The sequence below is a fragment of the Narcine bancroftii genome, chromosome 3 (assembly GCF_036971445.1).
Source record: "Narcine bancroftii isolate sNarBan1 chromosome 3, sNarBan1.hap1, whole genome shotgun sequence".
NCBI classification, from domain to species: Eukaryota; Metazoa; Chordata; class Chondrichthyes; order Torpediniformes; family Narcinidae; genus Narcine; species Narcine bancroftii.
In genome coordinates this window covers 169,483,549-169,505,173 of record NC_091471.1, presented here as the reverse complement: position 1 = coordinate 169,505,173, position 21,625 = coordinate 169,483,549, and the positions used below count along the sequence as shown (strand labels likewise).

Genomic DNA, 21,625 nt, shown 5'->3' with positions numbered 1-21,625 from the left:
ACTCTCAAAGTCTCCACATCTTGATAACAAAATCATCTGATCAAAACTGAGCGCAGCAATTGAACAATACAAGTTTCTTCCTAAGCACTCTACGTGCTCTATCCAATTCATCTTGTTACAATGGGCACAAATTTATGGTCAATGATTAGACCTGCAAGCAAGGTATCAATTATTGATTCAATATTTCCAAAAGGCCTGGCCAACCAATAAACAAAAATGAGAGGAATGAATCCTACTAAAAAATTTGCCAAATGATCCATAGCAATGCTAGGTACATTCAGTAATTTGTGGAAAGTTTGACAATTTGACTGCTTGCAAAACAAACTATCATTGCATTTTAGAACACGTGACAATAACCTTAAACATGAACTAGGGTGCAGCTTTCACATTGATCAAAGATTTCCCCAGCTATTTCATGGATCAAGCTTATTCTGATCTACCAAATTATATTGTCCAAGACCTCTCTGATTAGGTCATATCTGGCCTTTGGATTCAAAACAAGTTAATGCAGGGCATCTGAGAATTTTGTGGATTATGCACTGAGAAAAACCTAAATCAGAACTTTCAATTTCCTTTGTGCATCTGATTTTCACAAAGTCAATGTGACCAATAAACAGTAATGCTGATAAACAGAAGGGAATATGAGTACCTGATTAACCAACATAGTATCTTATCAGATGAAGGTCCCTCAATTACTGACATATAAAATAATATACTCAATTGCTTACAGATGTCAGTTAATCTCTTTTAAAAAGGTAAGGGTGCCATAGTAGTAATGGTACTGCCTCATAACTTCAGAGATCAGGTTTGACTTCAAGTTCCTTGACTGTCCCTGCAGAAATTACACACTCTCCTTTTACCCTGTGGATTGTTCCAATTATCTCCCAAATCCATCGTGCACATTGGCAGGTTAATTGGATAACACAACTAGCCTTCTTCTAGGTGGATGATTAGAGCTTCATGGGGATATTTGGGAGAGAATAGTTTGCTGGGAAATAAATGGGAAAAAGGGATTAATGAGATTGTTTGGAGAGACACCATAAACTCCATGGCCCAAATGCCCAGTTATGAGTTAAAATAATATATTAATATGATGCTTTTCCTCTTGAAATATTTTTACATTACTTATGTAATCATTTGCTTTAGGTGTCTTGTTGTACATTAGATGTATATTCTACATATAAGTTAATAAGCTGAGTTTATAATTTAATATTATTCATATGGATGACTTGCTTCTGAAAATTAAAGATCTGGACAGAAATTTTCTTATTTTTGTAACTGGCCTTGAGATTTGTTTCATGAAGATGGTTTGTCTTTGTCAAAATTTGCATTTGTTGTGCAGTGGACAGTCCTTTAACAAAACATCACAGCTGCATCACAGAGTACAGATGACCCTTTCTGCATCAGCTATTGCTTGGCAATAGCCCAATTCAAGGCGGCTGCATTTCAAGTTAAGTTTTCTACTTTTCTAAATAAGCCAATGGCCCTCCTTTTATATTCTTTCACACGAGGAGACATGCTCTCTGCATTCACTGTGTCAAAACCTGTTGGGAATTTCCTCATCAACATTCTCATTCATGTTAATTTTGGACAACATTGCACCTTTTTTAAAAAAAAAACCCATTAAGTAATTAACATTTGGCAAGAGTTCCAAATAATTTCATAAACCAAATAAACAAAGATACAAAGAAATCAATCCTGCTGCAAACTCTTGAGAACACTGCAAGTACAGGGCCCTCCATGTTTGAAACAGACACTTTATTTCCTTTATTTGACCCAGTGCTCCAGTTTTAAATTTGTATTCAAACAATTCAGATGAGATTAAAGTGCACATTCCAGCTTTTATTTAAGATAATTTGTACACATTTTGGTTTGATCATGTAGAAATTACAGCTCTTTTTATACATAGTCCCCTCATTTCAGAGCACCATAATATTTGTGACATAGCAATGGTATGTATATTAAAGTGGTCAGGTTCAGTACTTTATTACATATCCCTTGCATGCAATGACTACTTGAAGTCTGTGATTCATAAACATCACCAGATGCTAGTTATCTTCTCTGGTGATGCTCTGCCAGGTCTCTACTGCAGCCATCTTCAACTCCTGCTTGTTCAGGGGCCTGTCCCCTTAAGTTTTCTCTTCATCATATGGAAGGCATGCTCAATTGGATTAGATCAGGTGACTGACTTGCCCATTTAAGAATTTTCCAGATTTTAGCTTTGGAAAAATTCCTTTGCTGTTTCAGCAGTATGTTTGGAATCATCGTCTTGCTGTAGAATGAAGTGCCATCCAATGAGTTAGGAGGCATTTACTTGAACTTGAACAGATGTTTCTATACACTTCAGAATTCATTTTGCTACTGCCATCAACAGTTACATCATCATTGAAGATAAGTGCATCAGTTGCTGTGGCAGCCTTACATGCCTAGGCCATAACACTCCCATCACCATGTTTCACAAATGAAGAGGTATTGTTACATCAGATCAGCAAAACAATTTTATTTTTAAAAATAATATTTTATTAATAATTACTAATAATATAACATCTTGCTTAAATCTAAACTTAACCCCAACTGTATGCAAATATACCTATATGTGTGTGTGGATTACCCAAACCATTACAGCTTAGGCACATTTCTGGAAAGTCAATACCCAAAGTTCAGTCTTGAAAATCCAGTGTTGAAACTCAGAACTTTTAAACTGATGTTCTGAAGTAATTATGAAGTAGATGAGACACTGAGTAATCAGACTGCTCAAAGCTCACGATCCTTGTTGAACTGCTTTCAGAGAAATGTTCTTTCATACAAATGATTGTCACAATTCCCCTCTTCCTTGTGTAGGGGAAACAAAACATGCAACTTCCACAATGCTTCCAAAAACCCAGGCAAGGGTCAGACAAAAGACCATCAGAATGTTCATGATTCAACAAAGCAATTCTCCTGCTTCTTTTACGCAGATATGGGTCAATCAAAATGACCATTCCAATAGTCACAGTGGATCAGTTTTCCCTGCCAAGAAGAAACAGCAAAAGTGTCCTTTTCGCCCAAAGACTTCACTTCAGTGTCTTTAGATCACTTGCTGATCAATACTGAATTCTGTTTCTGTTTCAATGTCCCAAAAACATGACTCATAATCATGACTTCTCTCTCTCTCCATCTGTTTATTCTAAACATCCATTGTTCTGGGTTATTAGTTGAGAGCATCCTTTATTTATAGTTTGGGCTCAATGGTACCAAGCTGTCTGTAATATGTTGTGAACTGTGAATGCCTGCAGCACAAACTCCCAAAGTGAACTCACTAATTAAAACAGGAGCTTGCAACAGTATGCTTTGCATCTTGGACAGTTCCTTTACACCTCCAAACTTTGCTCTTGCCATCACTTTGATACAGGTTCATCTTGACCTCATCTGTCCACAAGATCTTTTTTTCCAGGATTCTGCAGGATCTTTTAAATACTTGTCAAACTATAATCTGCCCATCCTGATTCTGTGGCAAACCAATGGTTTGCACCTGTAGTTTAGCCTCTATTTTTTTCATGAAGTCTTCTGCAGACAGAAGACATTAGCTGCTTTCAGGTGGCCAGAATACGCGACTGTAAAGCCGACTATTCTACCCCAATGCGGCTGTTGGGTGACCACTCTGAAAGTGGAGAACCCGACCAGGAGGAGCACTTACCTACCCTCCTCCTGTAGGTATATTCTCCAACTCGGAGAATCCCCCGTTGCACCTGAAAGCAGCAAGGCAAAGTGGCTAGTAACTTTCAGGTGCCTAGTAGTCTCCGCTGCCTGACACTACCCCATAGCTCTGCTCTCTCTTAACAAAGAAAGACAGTCTAAGTGGCCATATTTTCTGAAACCACTTTGATCCTGTATTCCTCCCTGACAAGGAGAATACATTAGCAGTTCTTTACTCAAAGAATGTTATTGCATTTCTGACTTCAGATGAATCTGAGTGAATACTTACAATGCAGATTTTCAAATGTCCCTAATCCCACATGACTTGCTTTGATCATCACTGCCTCTTTTTCTAAAATACACAACTCATGGCAGATTTCTGACTTATCTCTGCAGGTCATGAAGCAAATGGCTGTTTGTTTGAACAGGTGTTCTGTTACGAGCCCAAAGGACCCCAAAACCCAGCAGCAATAGATATTCACCAAGACGAGTAGTTACTTAAACAAAAATTGTTTTTAATTATCTTTAAACATGAAAACAGAATCAAACTATTAACTTAATGAACCCAAGGGGGGGATGGCAAGATGGCGTAGAGTCTAGACGTGCAATCTCGACCTCTCTGGCCAGACTTTTAAATACCCATTTTTTAACCCTTTGTTTTCAAGTTTAAACTTTTTAAATTTTAGTTTAAAGTATTAAGGAATTATTATGGCCACTAATGGTAAAAAGACTAAACCTCAAGTTCATAAGTTACATTTTCGAAGTGCTGAAAATTTGGGGCCTAGATGACTTGATATACCCCAGGCTCAATCTCTTCATTGTCTAAACCTCAAAGATCGCCTGTGGGAGCTGAAAAAAAAATCTATTGTTCACCAAATGAAGGATGGCGCTGGAATTACCCATTCTCCGGAAGAAGGTGCGTGTTCCCAAGAAGTGGATCCCAATTTGGAAAGCCTTTCAATTTCAACGGAGGGAGCACGCAGGAAGACGACTCCATTGTTGGAAATGCATCAGGTAGCATTTCAATCTGAAGAACGAGATATGGGAGGAGACCAGCGGTGACCCCCTGAAGAAGTTGGGGTGCCGTCGCTGGGAGTCCAGACCCACAGTAAAACTTTTAAAATGCCTTCTGTTGAGTTGCAGCAGGAGCTGCAGTTACCTTGTTTTGCCTAATGTCAGAGAGAGCAGAGCTGAGCTTTACTGACTTACAGTGTATGCAATTGAATGCAATTATTCAAGCTGTTATAAAACCTTTGTTGACATCTCAAATGAATGAAATGGTTCATATGAACGCTGGTATAAGTTCAGAATTAAATATGGTTAAGACACGTGTGGATGCATCTTATGAAGAATTTTAAAAATTTCAGACTGCTTTTTTGGACTGTAACCAACAAGTGACTTCTAACACAGAAAAAGTGTTAAAGGTGGAAAAATCAGTCATAGAATTAGGAGAACGTGAGAAGGAGCTAGAAAGAAAAAATAGATTATTTGGAGAATCAAAGCAGAAGGAATAATGTGAAAATTGTTGGTTTGCCAGAACAGAATTAGTTACAAGTCAAAGACCCTTCATCAACTCGGGAAAGAGACAACAACACTGGAAGACCTCAACTGTTAAGCAGCATCTGTGGAGGCAAAAGTTGTTTGTTGGTGTCTTGGGTTGAAATCCTGCATCAGGCCTGAGATGAAAGAACTAAGATTTTCAGTATATAGTTGTGTGATGGTGGGGCTGCAAACTGATGGGGAAGGTATGATGGGTAGATAGAAGCAGATGAGAGAGGGGTGGGAAAGATGAACAAAAGGAGAAAATAATTGGTGGTCAGGCAGGTGACACAGGAACCTTGTATGTTTATACCACTGGATTGTAATCTACCCGGCCCCTCCAGCCCGGGTAAGAAACCTGCATAGGAGAAGGCCACTCCGATATAAAACCTACGACCCAAGGACCTCGCTGCCACGTCCCAGCTTGCTCGGCCATGGCACACGAACCATGGGTGTAAAGGGTGGGGCCAGTACTGCGCACACTGCACTCCACCTAAAAGCTCCTTTGCGCAGGCCCGAGGACAGGTCCACGTCCTCCCCCTCCACGTCCTCCCCCTCCACGTCCTCCCCCTCCACGTCCTCCCCCTCCACGTCCTCCCCCTCCACGTCCTCCCCCTCCACGTCCTCCCCCTCCACGTCCTCCCCCTCCACGTCCTCCCCCTCCACGTCCTCCCCCTCCACGTCCTCCCCCTCCACGTCCTCCCCCTCCACGTCCTCCCCCTCCACGTCCTCCCCCTCCACGTCCTCCCCCTCCACGTCCTCCCCCTCCACGTCCTCCCCCTCCACGTCCTCCCCCTCCACGTCCTCCCCCTCCACGTCCTCCCCCTCCACGTCCTCCCCCTCCACGTCCTCCCCCTCCACGTCCTCCCCCTCCACGTCCTCCCCCTCCACGTCCTCCCCCTCCACGTCCTCCCCCTCCACGTCCTCCCCCTCCACGTCCTCCCCCTCCACGTCCTCCCCCTCCACGTCCTCCCCCTCCACGTCCTCCCCCTCCACGTCCTCCCCCTCCACGTCCTCCCCCTCCACGTCCTCCCCCTCCACGTCCTCCCCCTCCACGTCCTCCCCCTCCACGTCCTCCCCCTCCACGTCCTCCCCCTCCACGTCCTCCCCCTCCACGTCCTCCCCCTCCACGTCCTCCCCCTCCACGTCCTCCCCCTCCACGTCCTCCCCCTCCACGTCCTCCCCCTCCACGTCCTCCCCCTCCACGTCCTCCCCCTCCACGTCCTCCCCCTCCACGTCCTCCCCCTCCACGTCCTCCCCCTCCACGTCCTCCCCCTCCACGTCCTCCCCCTCCACGTCCTCCCCCTCCACGTCCTCCCCCTCCACGTCCTCCCCCTCCACGTCCTCCCCCTCCACGTCCTCCCCCTCCACGTCCTCCCCCTCCACGTCCTCCCCCTCCACGTCCTCCCCCTCCACGTCCTCCCCCTCCACGTCCTCCCCCTCCACGTCCTCCCCCTCCACGTCCTCCCCCTCCACGTCCTCCCCCTCCACGTCCTCCCCCTCCACGTCCTCCCCCTCCACGTCCTCCCCCTCCACGTCCTCCCCCTCCACGTCCTCCCCCTCCACGTCCTCCCCCTCCACGTCCTCCCCCTCCACGTCCTCCCCCTCCACGTCCTCCCCCTCCACGTCCTCCCCCTCCACGTCCTCCCCCTCCACGTCCTCCCCCTCCACGTCCTCCCCCTCCACGTCCTCCCCCTCCACGTCCTCCCCCTCCACGTCCTCCCCCTCCACGTCCTCCCCCTCCACGTCCTCCCCCTCCACGTCCTCCCCCTCCACGTCCTCCCCCTCCACGTCCTCCCCCTCCACGTCCTCCCCCTCCACGTCCTCCCCCTCCACGTCCTCCCCCTCCACGTCCTCCCCCTCCACGTCCTCCCCCTCCACGTCCTCCCCCTCCACGTCCTCCCCCTCCACGTCCTCCCCCTCCACGTCCTCCCCCTCCACGTCCTCCCCCTCCACGTCCTCCCCCTCCACGTCCTCCCCCTCCACGTCCTCCCCCTCCACGTCCTCCCCCTCCACGTCCTCCCCCTCAAAAGATGCTCACAAATTCAAGCTAGCATGCTGGAACATCAGAACCATGCTAGACAAGGCTGACTGCCACTGACCTGAACGTCGGTCTGCCCTCATCGCACATGAACTCCTCAGACTTCACATCGACATAGCCGCTCTCAGTGAAGTCCGCCTGGCAGATGTAGGCAGCCTCCAAGAACGCGGCGCGGGCTACACACTCTACTGGTCTGGCAAGCCTTCGGATGAACGACGCCTATCTGGTGTAGGCTTCATGGTCAAGAGCTTCATTGCCTCCAAACTCGAAAACCTTCCGACAGGCCTCTCGGACCGAATCATGTCCATGCGACTGCCCCTTCAAAACAAGCGTCACATCACCCTCATCAGTGTCTATGCTCCAACCCTCCAGGTGGAACCAGCAGAAAAGGACAAGTTCTACACCGACCTGCGCAACCTCATCCAACGCACCCCTACAGCCGACAAGGTTGTCATCCTGGGCGACTTCAACGCTCGTGTCGGCAAAGACTCAGAAACCTGGCCAGGAATCCTGGGCAAGCATGGCGTCGGCAAGTGCAACGACAATGGGCGCCTCCTGTTGGAGCTCTGCGCAGAACAGCGGCTTGTCATTACAAACACCCTTTTTCAGCAGAGGGACAGCATTAAGACCACCTGGATGCATCCCCGATCCAAACACTGGCACCTCCTGGACTACATGCTGGGGCGAGAAAGTGACAAACGAGATGTGCTCCACACCAGGGTCATGCCTAGCGCGGAATGCCACACTGACCACCGGCTGGTTCGCTGCAAGCTCAACCTTCACTTCAAGCCAAAGCCCAGGAACAGTAAAGCCCCCAGAAAGAGGTTCAATGTTGGAAACCTGCAGTCAGACGAAGCGAGAGGAGACTTCCAGGCAAACCTCAAAGCAAAGCTCGACGATGCAACCCGCCTCACGGACCCGTCCCCTGAAACCCTCTGGGATCAGTTGAAGACTACCATACTGCAATCCACTGAAGAGGTACTGGGCTTCTCCTCCAGGAAAAACAAGGACTGGTTTGACGAAAACAGCCAGGAAATCCAGGAGCTGCTGGCAAAGAAGCGAGCTGCCCACCAGGCTCACCTTACAAAGCCGTCCTGTCCAGAGAAGAAACAAGCCTTCCGTCGCGCATGCAGCCATCTTCAGCGCAAACTCCGGGAAATCCAAAACGAGTGGTGGACTAGCCTCGCCAAACAAACCCAGCTCAGCGCGGACATTGGCGACTTCAGGGGTTTCTACGAGGCTCTAAAGGCTGTGTACGGCCCCTCACCCCAAGTCCAAAGCCCGCTGCGCAGCTCAGACGGCAAAGTCCTCCTCAGCGACAAGTTCTCCATCCTCAACCGATGGTCAGAACACTTCCAATCTCTTTTCAGTGCCAACCGCTCAGTCCAAGATTCCGCCCTGCTCCAGCTCCCTCAACAGCCCCCAAGGCTAGAGCTGAATGAGGTCCTCACCCTGGATGAGACATATAAGGCAATCGAACAACTGAAAAGTGGCAAAGCACCAGGTATGGATGGAATCCCCCCAGAGGTCTGGAAGGCTGGCGGCAAAACTCTGCATGCCAAACTGCATGAGTTTTTCAAGCTTTGTTGGGACCAAGGAAAACTGCCTCAGGATCTTCGTGATGCCACCATCATCACCCTGTACAAAAGCAAAGGCGAGAAATCAGACTGCTCAAACTACAGGGGAATCACGTTGCTCTCCATTGCAGGCAAAATCTTCGCTAGGATTCTACTAAATAGAATAATACCTAGTGTCGCCGAGAATGTTCTCCCAGAATCACAGTGCGGCTTTCGCGCAAACAGAGGAACTACTGACATGGTCTTTGCCCTCAGACAGCTCCAAGAAAAGTGCAGAGAACAAAACAAAGTACTCTACATCACCTTTGTTGACCTCACCAAAGCCTTCGACACCGTGAGCAGGAAAGGGCTTTGGCAAATACTAGAGCGCATCGGATGTCCCCCAAAATTCCTCAACATGATTATCCAACTGCACGAAAACCAACAAGGTCGGGTCAGATACAGCAATGAGCTCTCTGAACCCTTCTCCATTAACAATGGCGTGAAGCAAGGCTGTGTTCTCGCACCAACCCTCTTTTCAATCTTCTTCAGCATGATGCTGAACCAAGCCATGAAAGACCCCAACAATGAAGACGCTGTTTACATCCGGTACCGCACGGATGGCAGTCTCTTCAATCTGAGGCGCCTGCAAGCTCACACCAAGACACAAGAGAAACTTGTCCGTGAACTACTCTTTGCAGACGATGCCGCTTTAGTTGCCCATTCAGAGCCAGCTCTTCAGCGCTTGACATCCTGCTTTGCGGAAACTGCCAAAATGTTTGGCCTGGAAGTCAGCCTGAAGAAAACTGAGGTCCTCCATCAGCCAGCTCCCCACCATGACTACCAGCCCCCCCACATCTCCATCGGGCACACAAAACTCAAAACGGTCAACCAGTTTACCTATCTCGGCTGCACCATTTCATCAGATGCAAGGATCGACAATGAGATAGACAACAGACTCGCCAAGGCAAATAGTGCCTTTGGAAGACTACACAAAAGAGTCTGGAAAAACAACCAACTGAAAAACCTCACAAAGATAAGCGTATACAGAGCCGTTGTCATACCCACACTCCTGTTCGGCTCCGAATCATGGGTCCTCTACCGGCATCACCTACGGCTCCTAGAACGCTTCCACCAGCGTTGTCTCCGCTCCATCCTCAACATCCATTGGAGCGCTTTCATCCCTAACGTCGAAGTACTCGAGATGGCAGAGGTCGACAGCATCGAGTCCACGCTGCTGAAGATCCAGCTGCGCTGGATGGGTCACGTCTCCAGAATGGAGGACCATCGCCTTCCCAAGATCGTGTTATATGGCGAGCTCTCCACTGGCCACCGTGACAGAGGTGCACCAAAGAAAAGGTACAAGGACTGCCTAAAGAAATCTCTTGGTGCCTGCCACATTGACCACCGACAGTGGGCTGATATCGCCTCAAACCGTGCATCTTGGCGCCTCACAGTTTGGCGGGCAGCAACCTCCTTTGAAGAAGACCGCAGAGCCCACCTCACTGACAAAAGGCAAAGGAGGAAAAACCCAACACCCAACCCCAACCAACCAATTTTCCCCTGCAGCCGCTACAACCATGTCTGCCTGTCCCGCATCGGACTTGTCAGCCACAAACGAGCCTGCAGCTGACGTGGACTTTTACCCCCTCCATAAATCTTCGTCCGCGAAGCCAAGCAAAGAATTGAAGGACAAGATCCTCTTCGTTTCCGTAAATATTAAGGCAAGAATTTTTCTCTGGGGGATTGGCACTGGAAAGAGCCCATAGAGTTTTAAGAAGAACACCCTCAGCTGGTCAATCACCGAGACCGGTAATAATTCGATGTTTGAGTTATTTGGATAGAGAACCAATACTTCGACTAGCAGTACAAAATGCGAGACAACGACAAACTCCATTATTGATTCAGAATAGCAGAGTCTTTTTTTATCCTGATCTGAGTCAAGAGGTCATTCAACGTCGACGTCGATTCAATCCAGTTAAAGTTTTGTAGTGTAAAGGTTATAAGCCTACTTTTCGCTATTTGGCAGTGTTGAAGGTGTTTTAAGGAGACTATCAATCTCGGTTTTTTGAGAATGATCGTGAAGCAATGATTTTTGCTGAGTCATTGCCAGATATAAGAGGACAAAGACGTAGTCCACCATTGTCTCCTAAAGAAAAATCTGCTTGTTCTGGAAATGGAAGAAATGGCATAAATGGGAAAAACGGGAATGGAAAGAGTCCAACTTCTTCTGAAATGGGATCTTCGAGATTGGAATCTCTTGGATGAAAAGAAGAATTTTCTTTTTCTTACTCTATTTTTTTTGTTATTATGATATTTTGATGTTATTCATTGTTTGGCTGGGGAGCGAGAGATTTGCACTAAGTTCTTTACTAATCATCAGCCACTGGTGGGTGACCCACACCCAATTTTTGTTTAGGGGATTACTACCTTTTGGTAGTTTTTTTGGGGGGGGGGGGGGAATTTTCTTTTTTTTTCTTTATTTATTTTAATTTTTTTTAGTTTTTAATTTGTGATTTTTTTATTGGAGGGCCTATATACGTTGATTTGAGTTTTTATATAAAGATATTAATGATATTTAGTAATAATAGTAGACATGTCAAAGTTGAGGTTTGATACTTTTAATATTCGTGGATTAAATAGTCCGATTAAGCATAAGAGAATCTTGGCGTATATTCGGAAAATGAAAATTGATATTGCCTTTTTACAAGAAACACATTTGAATGTGAAGGAAAGCATGAAATTAAAAAGGGACTGGGTTGGGCATGTATAATCTTCATTTAATTCTAGAGCTAAAGGTGTAGTAATTTTGATTCATAAAAAATTATCTTTTGAATTACAATCAATGGAGGAAAAAGCAGGATGTATTCTTAAATTGAATTGTAAGATTTTTAGTGAATATTGGACTTTACTTAATATTTATGCTCCAAATGCATATGATGAAGTATTTATTTCTGATGAATTTTTATGTTTGGGTCAGGCTAATAATAATATTTTAGTTGGTGGTGATTTTAATTGTGTTTTGGAACCTAAATTAGATAAATCTCCGATGAAAGGTAAAAAATCCAAGATGGCAATTCAGGTCCAAGTGTTGATGAAAGATCTTAATTTAGTAGATATTTGGAGACATCTTAATCCGACAGAGAAAGATTTTTCCTTTTATTCATCTAGACATTAATCGTTTTCAAGGATTGACTTCTTTTTAGTATCGGCACATTTACAAGGGAAAATACAACAAGCAGAATATAAAAGTAGGGTGATTTTAGATCATTCTCTGTTATATTTTACATATGAGACTTCTGAGAAAATTCAAATAGCTTATCGTTGGAGATTTAATACAATGTTGTTAAAAATATGGAATTTATTGATTTTTTTGAAAAAACAAATTAATTTTTTTTTAAAGAAAATTCTAATTCTGTTCAAAGTAAGTTTGTATTAGGGGATGCTGTGAAAGCCTATTTGAGAGGACAAATAATTAGTTATACTTCTAAAATAAAAAAGAATCGATTAAATCAGAGTCTTGAATTAGACGGAATTCTCTTATTACTTATAAATCTCGTGAGATTAATGATGAGTTTTATTCATTTTATAAAAAGTTATATACATCTGAAGGAAAACTGGAAACTGGATCGATTGATCTTTTTTTTAAATCAGTTGAATTTACCGATATTAGAGGCTACAGATATACAGGAGTTAGAAGTACCATTTACTGATTCGGAAATTAAAATGGCTATGCTGGAAATGCCGAATGGTAAATCACCTGGTGATGATGGATTTTTGGTTGAATTTTATAAAATCTTTTATGATTTATCTAGTGTTTGGGGATGTATTATGTCAAGTTGGAGAACATTATGAATTACCTGAGTCTTGTTCTAGTGCTTTAATTACAGTAATTCCTAAAAAAAAGATAGAGTTCCTTTGAAAGTATCTTCATATAGACCAATTTTGTTGTTAAATGTAGATTATAAAATAATAGCTAAAATATTCGCGAATAGATTGGCTAAATTTTTACCAAAGTTGATTCATATTGATCAAACAGGTTTTATAAAAAATAGATATGCTTCAGATAACATTTTGCGCGTGATTAGTTTGATTAATATCTTTAGATGCAGAAAAAGCATTTGATATAATTGAATGGAATTTTTTGTTTAAAGTTTTGGAGAAATTTACATTTGGTCCTTCTATTATTGGTTGGATTGGGGCTCTATATACTAAACTGGTAGCTAGAGTATTGACGAATGGTCTGATTTCGGAATCTTTTATGTTAACTCGATCAATTCGTCAAGGTTGTCCTTTATTACCAGCTTTGTTTGCGTTAGTGATTGAATCTTTAGCACAGTTGATAAGACAAAATACACAGATACAAGGTATGAAAGTTTTAGATGAGGCGTATAAAATTAATTATTTGCTGATGATCTATTGGTGTATTTAATAAACCCAGCTCAGTCACTTTCGCATTTGAAGGAATGTTTAATACAATATGGATGTCTTTCTGGATATAAAGTTAATTGGGAAAAAAGTGAAATATTACCGGTAAGTGAAGGAGATTATTTAGTTTATAAGAATATTGTTAATTTGAAGTGGACTGATTGAATTCAATATCTGGGTATAATTTTGAATGTTAATTATCAATCTTTATATAAATTAAATTATGCTCCATTATGAAAAAAATTAAAACTGATTTGATTAAATGGAAAGATTTACCTATTAATTTATTGGGTAGGATAAATACAATTAAGATTAATATCTTTCTGCGTATACAATATTTGTTTCAATCTATTCCATGTTTACTTGATAAAATTTTTTTTCGAGATTTAAATAAAATTGTTAGGGAGTTTTTAAGAAGGGGTAAATTTTCGAGAGTAGCTTTGAATAAATTAACTTGGAAATATGAGTTAGGGGGACTACGTTTCTCACATTTTCAAAATTATTATGAGGCAGCCCAACTTCAATTTATTAGTTCATTGATGGATTTGGTACGGCCTCCTAGTTGGGCTAAAATTGAGATGGCAAGTATTTCTGAATTTGAAAGCAAGTATTTCTGAATTTGAAATACATAAATTTTTGTTTAGGTGGAATAAGCTAAGTGCAGAGAACAAAACAAAGGACTCTACATCACCTTTGTTGACCTCACCAAAGCCTTCGACACCGTGAGCAGGAAAGGGCTTTGGCAAATACTAGAGCGCATCAGATGTCCCCCAAAGTTCCTCAACATGGTTATCCAACTGCACGAAAACCAACAAGGTCGGGTCAGATACAGCAATGAGCTCTCTGAACCCTTCTCCATTAACAATGGCGTGAAGCAAGGCTGTGTTCTCGCACCAACCCTCTTTTCAATCTTCTTCAGCATGATGCTGAACCAAGCCATGAAAGACCCCAACAATGAAGACGCTGTTTACATCCGGTACCGCACGGATGGCAGTCTCTTCAATCTGAGGCGCCTGCAAGCTCACACCAAGACACAAGAGAAACTTGTCCGTGAACTACTCTTTGCAGACGATGCCGCTTTAGTTGCCCATTCAGAGCCAGCTCTTCAGCGCTTGACAATCTGCTTTGCGGAAACTGCCAAAATGTTTGGCCTGGAAGTCAGCCTGAAGAAAACTGAGGTCCTCCATCAGCCAGCTCCCCACCATGACTACCAGCCCCCCCACATCTCCATCGGGCACACAAAACTCAAAACGGTCAACCAGTTTACCTATCTCGGCTGAACCATTTCATCAGATGCAAGGATCGACAATGAGATAGACAACAGACTCGCCAAGGCAAATAGCGCCTTTGGAAGACTACACAAAAGAGTCTGGAAAAACAACCAACTGAAAAACCTCACAAAGATAAGCGTATACAGAGCCGTTGTCATACCCACACTCCTGTTCGGCTCCGAATCATGGGTCCTCTACCAGCACCACCTACGGCTCCTAGAACGCTTCCACCAGCGTTGTCTCCGCTCCATCCTCAACATCCATTGGAGCGCTTTCATCCCTAACGTCGAAGTACTCAAGATGGCAGAGGTCGACAGCATCGAGTCCACGCTGCTGAAGATCCAGCTGCGCTGAATGGGTCACGTCTCCAGAATGGAGGACCATCGCCTTCCCAAGATCGTGTTATATGGCGAGCTCTCCACTGGCCACCGTGACAGAGGTGCACCAAAGAAAAGGTACAAGTACTGCCTAAAGAAATCTCTTGGTGCCTGCCACATTGACCACCGCCAGTGGGCTGATAACGCCTCAAACCGTGCATCTTGGCGCCTCACAGTTTGGCGGGCAGCAACCTCCTTTGAAGAAGACCGCAGAGCCCACCTCACTGACAAAAGGCAAAGGAGGAAAAACCCAACACCCAACCCCAACCAACCAATTTTCCCCTGCAGCCGCTGCAACCGTGTCTGCCTGTCCCGCATCGGACTTGTCAGCCACAAACGAGCCTGCAGCTGACGTGGACTTTTACCCCCTCCATAAATCTTCGTCCGCGAAGCCAAGCCAAAGAAAAACAACAATATAATGTGCCTATACTAAAACATTTAATGAAGTTAAGGATAAAGAAAAATAAAATGATAGGCTCTAGGGGTAAATTATTGGCTTGGCTCCATTGTATAATAATCAACTTATTACTTTTTCAATACATAATCAAAGTTTATTGCATTGGAGATTTAAAGGTGTGAAAAATTTGGGAGATTGTTTTAAAGAGGGTAAGTGTTTGTCTTTTAATCAGATGAGGGAAGATTTTGGTATTGATAAGAATTCTTTATTATCAAATTCGATCTTTGGTAAAATGTATGTTTGGTAGAGATATAATTTTACCTAAAATGACTAAATTTGAGACTTTTCTTATGAAGGTACCAGAGAAGGCTTATATTTCATTTATGTATCAAATATTACAGGATGGTATGCATAAAAACGGTTGGGTTAGATCTAAAATTAAATGGGAAGCGGGTATTGGTTTTATTTTTTCTGAAGAGGATTGGTTAGATATCTGATGATAGTGTAACTAGATTGATAAATGCACATTATGCAATGATTAATTGCAATTTTTTACATCAATTATATTTAACACCTGAAAAGTTAAAAAAAATATGGGGTTAATGAATCAGATTTTTGTTTTAGATGTGGTGATACAGTTGGAACTTTTTTTCATGCTGTTTGGTTATCTATACATATACAACCTTTTTGGAAGAAAATTCAATCGTTTTTAGAATATCTGTATAAGATTAAAAGTTTTAGATCCAACAGTATTTTTATTGGGTAGTTTGCAACCTCTGAAAGGCTTGGGATTAGATAAATTCCAGCTTGCTTTTGTATATTTAGCTTTAACCATTGCGAGAAAATGTATTGCTAGTACGTGGAAAGATACAAATATGATTGATATTAATTGATGGTATAATGAGATGAAATATGTTTAATAATGGAAAAAATTATGTCTGTTTTGCATGATCATTATAATTTTTTTATTAATAAGTGGCTGTTATACTCGGAATATTTACATTTCAATTTATATTGATTAGATTTTTATATGTATATTTCACTCTTTTTTTTTAAATATTCTTTCTTTTTACTTTTTTTATGGCTCTCCTTAAGAGGGTTTGGCTGAAGGGGAGGGGTTCTTTTCTTTTCTTTTTTTTTCTTTTTTTCTATATATATAAAATGTTCGTGTTCAAATGCTGTATATGTCATATATTATTTGTTTTTTGAATTAATAAATAAAGTTTTTTAAAAAAACTTAATTAACCCAACTTAACCCCCTTCTAATTCTAAGCGCACATGTATGATGTGTGTGTAACTTTAAGAAAAGTTCTTTGGTTCAGTTAAATCTCACTTCCCATTCTTCCAAGTTCTCTGGTGAAAGGCAATTCTTATACTGTGCACAGAATTTAACATGTATAAAGTTCACCAGGCTTTGGTGCTCAAAAGGTAAAAGTTTACTGCTCAGGAAGGTTCTCGTAGGATTTGCAGAGAGAGATGTGTTGTTCCAGGATTTCCACAACTGAGGTACCACCATTAGTCACCTTGCTGATGAAACTTGCCCCATCAGGGTTCTCCAGATGATAATCTCTTTCTTTCAGGCTATCACAGAGTTCCTTTCTGTTTCTCTTTTTCCAAGAGAAACATCAGCCATTCGCCACTCTGGAGTTTTCTGTTTCAGTTCCAACAAGCTTCTTGGCATCCAGAGCTGTGACTGTTCAGCTGTCTTTCAGTGTCACATACACACTGGCCGAGAGAACTTGTTTCACCCTTCTCTCTCTCTCGCTCTCTCTCTCTCTCCAACTGCCAGAAAACCCATGTGACTTTCACTTGCAAAACCCCCACCTTCTCCAGCAATCAATAGGAGTTAGTCTTTTGCTCCCATCTGTTGTCTTAGGTAAACAAACTTCTCAGGAGTGACCTTTCTGTGCACTTTGCAGAAAGGTCAGAAGCCTTGTAAAAATGTTCAACACAGATGACCTGTCTCCAGTCGATTCATTTGATGACATCATTTCAATTAGCACCTACTTGTGAAATGTGCATAGCTTTCTCCGTAGTTTCGGTAAAGTCCACTGAATATAAATTCTTCAGTATTTCAAATGAGATCTGTTTTAAAATGTGTGTACGTATGTAACCTACTCTAATTTTACCAAACTCTCCCAATATTTATCTAGATTACAGGTCTTCTCAGCAAACATTCATTGTCTCAAGATTTCAAATGGGAGAACAATCTTAAGTCTTTTTTTACAGCTTTGAACTGAACAATAATAAGTTTATTAATCTCCCACTTGATGGAGCTTCGGCGTCTGGTTTAAAATGATGTAATGTTCTCTTTGTGTCACTCAAACCTACCCCACCCCACCCCCCACAGTAGCTCTCTAAAAAATATATTTTATCATAAAGATTAATGATAACATGTCTGTGACACCAAACATAATGGTGCCCTGAAATGGGAGAACTAACGTCTAAAAAAATGTGTTAATTTTTACCTGATCAAACCAAAATGTATGCAATTAATCTTCCCTAAAATCTGGAATGTGCACATTAATCATACGTGAATTGTTCGATTTCAAATTTAAAACTGTGGAGCATAGAGTCAAAGAAAGAAAAAAATGGTCTTGTGCCAAACATTAGCGACTACTGTACATAGTTATATAGCAGATTGCTGAAACAAAACAATGATTAAAATATAAATTTCCCATTCTTCAAACAGCTAATAATGTACAACTGTCTAACAACAACACACTTTATACACTGACATGACAAAGATATTTCAAGAACTGGCCTTTTATCATTGTGATTGTCTGGCTTGTGCCTTTTCCAGTCATTCAGCATCATTTTGGTAACTGCATGTTAATTAATGGTCTTAATGTGGCCTGATTAGGAAGGGTGTCAAAGGTTATGGGAAGATGACAGGAAATAGAGTTGAAAGGAAAAATTTATTAGACAGGATTTGAAAGGTGAAGTAGACGTGATGGACCAAATGGCCTAATTCCATTCTCTTGTATTATTGTCTATATTATTAAAATTTGGAGGATCAACAACACATCCATGTAACCATATAACCACTTACAGCACAGAACAGGCCAGTTCGGCCCTACTAGTCCATGCCGTAGCAAATCCCCACCCTCTTAGTCCCACTGACCAGCACCCGGTCCATACCCCTCTAGTCCCCTCCTATCCATGTAACGATCCAGTCTTTCCTTAAATGTAACCAATGACCCCGCCTCAACCACGTCTGCCGGAAGCTCATTCCACATCCCCACCACCCTCTGCGTAAAGAAATTTCCCCTCATGTTCCCCTTATAATTTTCCCCCTTCAATCTTTAACCATGTCCTCTAGTTTGAATCTCCTCCTTTCTTAATTGAAAAAGCCTATCCACATTTACTCTGTCTGTCCCTTTAAAAATCTTAAACACCTCTATCAAGTCCCCTCTCAATCTTCTACGCTCCAGAGAAAAAAGCCCCAGTCTGCACAACCTTTCCCTGTAACTCAGACCCTGAAATCCTGTCAACATTCTCGTGAACCTTCTCTGCACTCTCTCTATTTTGTTTATATCTTTCCTATAATTTGGTGACCAAAACTGTACACAGTACTCCAAATTTGGCCTCACCAATGCCTTGTACAATTTCATCATAACCTCCCTACTCTTGAATTCAATACTCCGATTTATGAAGGCCAACATTCCAAATGCCTTCTTCACCACACCATCTACCTGAGTATCAGCCTTGAGGGTACTATTTACCATAACTCCTAAATCCCTTTGTTGCTCTGCACTCCTCAATTGTCTACCATTCAATGTATATGACCTATTTAAATTTGCCTTTCCAAAATGCAGCACCTCACATTTATCTGTATTAAATTCCATCAGCCATTTCTCAGCCCACACCTCCAGCCTTCCTAAATCACCTTTTAATCTACGGTAATCTACCTCACTGTCCACAACACCACCAATCTTTGTGTCATCTGCAAACTTGCTTATCCAATTTTCTACCCCTACATCCAGATCGTTAATATATATAACAAATAATAGTGGACCCAGGACCGAACCCTGAGGAACTCCACTAGTCACCGGCCTCTAAATGGACAAACAATTTTCTACCACTACTCTCTGACACCTTCCATCCAACCACTGCTGAATCCATTTCACTACCTCCTTATTTATACCTAATGCTTCCACCTTTTTTCCTAACCTCCTGTGGGGAACTTTGTCAAAAGCTTTACTAAAGTCCAAATAGACAACATCCACAGCTTTCCCTTCATCAACCTTTTTTGTAACCCCCTCGAAGAACTCAATCAGGTTTGTCAAGCATGATCTACCCCTGACAAAACCATGCTGATTACTCCCTATCAATCCTTGTACCTCCAAAAATTTGTAAATAGCATCCCTCAGAACACTTTCCATCAACTTGCCCACCACAGACGTCAGACTTACAGGCCTATAATTCCCAGGTTTGCATTTGTACCCTTTCTTAAACAGAGGAACTACATGCGCCACCCTCCAATCCTTTGGTACCACCCCCGTGGCCAGTGACATCCTAAATATCTCTGTTAATGGCCCCACTAACTGTCCACTAGCCTCCCTGAGTGTCCTAGGGAATATTTTGTCCAGTCCGGGAGATTTATCCAACTTTATCTTTTTTAACACAGCCATCACTACCTCCTCGGTTATCCTTATATGCTTCATGACCTCCCCACTATTTTTCTTTATTTCAACTGGTTCAACATTTTTTTCCCTAGTGAATACCGAGGCAAAGAAATCATTCAAAATTTCCCCCATTTCCTCAGACTTCTCACTCAGCCTACCCTCGCTATCTACAAGGGGTCCAATTTTATCTCCCACTAATCTTTTACTTTTAATGTACTTATAGAAACCCTTTGGATTTGTTTCTACTCTGTCAGCCAAAGCCTCTTCATGCCTTTTTTTGGCCTTTCTAATTTCTTTCTTAAGATTCCTTCTACACTCCTTGTAGTCCTCCTTCAACTTCTCAGCTACCTGCTCTTTATACCTCTTGTACACCTCCATTTTTCTCCTAACCAAATTTCCAATATTCCTCGAAAACCAAGTCTCCCTATGACTTCCAGCCTTTCCTTTGATCCAGACTGGGACATAACTACTCTGTACCCTCAAAATTTCTTTTTTGAATATCCTCCATTTTTCATTAACATCCTTACCTGAAAATATCTTGTCCCACTCAATACTCCCCAAATCCCTTCTTATTCCTACGAAATTTGCTCTTTTCCAATTCAGAACCTCAACTTTAGGCCTTTCCTTGCTCTTCCTTAAAACTACCCCAAAACTAACAGAATTATGGTCACTAGACCCAATTGGTTCTCCAACATTAATGTCCGCTACCTGATCTAGCTCGTTCCCTAACAGGAGATCCAGTATTACACCATCCCGAGTCGGTTCTTCTACTAACTGATTTAGAAAACAATTCTGAACACATTTAACAAACTCCAGCCCATCCAGCCCTCTAACCGTATGGGTATCCCAATCAATGTGTGGGAAGTTAAAATCTCCCATGATCACTACCCTATGATTTTTACACATATACGTTACCTCCCTACAAATTTGTTCCTCTAATTCCCTTGGCCCATTTGGTGGTCTGTAATACACCCCTATTAGCACCCTCTTGCCTCCTCCACCCCTCAATTCCACCCAAACAGCCTCACTGGTCGATCCCTCCATACCATCCTGCCACCTCACGCTGTAATGTCCTCCCTAACAAGCAGTGCACTCCTCCTCCAGTTCATGTTATTCAGTGAAAGGCACTTGCAAACTCCAGCCAATTGGTCACATTGTTAGATATTCATTAATAAAACTAAAATATAAACATTAATACAGCATTGTCACCATGGACTGGTAAGTTTGTTTCTGCTCTATGATATTATATACAATACTTATTTTGCTGTTGTTTTTTCATTAAATTTACAGGATTTCATTTCACGTGATTTTTGTTTTTATATCTACACTTTCCAAAAAATGTGATTGCATTTAAATTTTTTAACATGTTTGAAATCATAACGCTGGTGGAATCATTGGTAATGATTAACCTGACCCGCAAAATGTCACGTGAATGTCCAGTAAATGAACAGTCACATTGGCCTCACCTCTGATTGTGAATCATCAAACAAGTCCCTGGTGGAAGCATCGTTCCAGGACACAAAACTATCAGGGGAAATGCTTCTCTGACTACACCCAGCAGTTTGATTCTGGCTACAAAGCAGCACAGAAGGTTTTTGCGTGTCTGTTGGTTTCTCCTGCAGAGAGCAAAAAAAATAAAGTGGCAGAATAGCTTTAAATCTACTACTGTATGTGCAGCATCTTTTAACATAGAATGCATGTGTTTCATAGAGG

General features: G+C 42.5%; 1 protein-coding gene across 1 annotated transcript in view; it reads right to left on the bottom strand.

The window, feature by feature from the left end:
- wrn (WRN RecQ like helicase) overlaps positions 1-21,625 on the bottom strand; it is a 286,387-nt gene that overhangs the window by 2,927 nt on the left and 261,835 nt on the right. Inside the window, exon 54 of the mRNA XM_069925810.1 lies at positions 21,379-21,528. Within this exon, the coding sequence (XP_069781911.1) occupies positions 21,379-21,528 (150 nt within the window). The remainder of the gene's footprint in view (positions 1-21,378; positions 21,529-21,625) is intronic.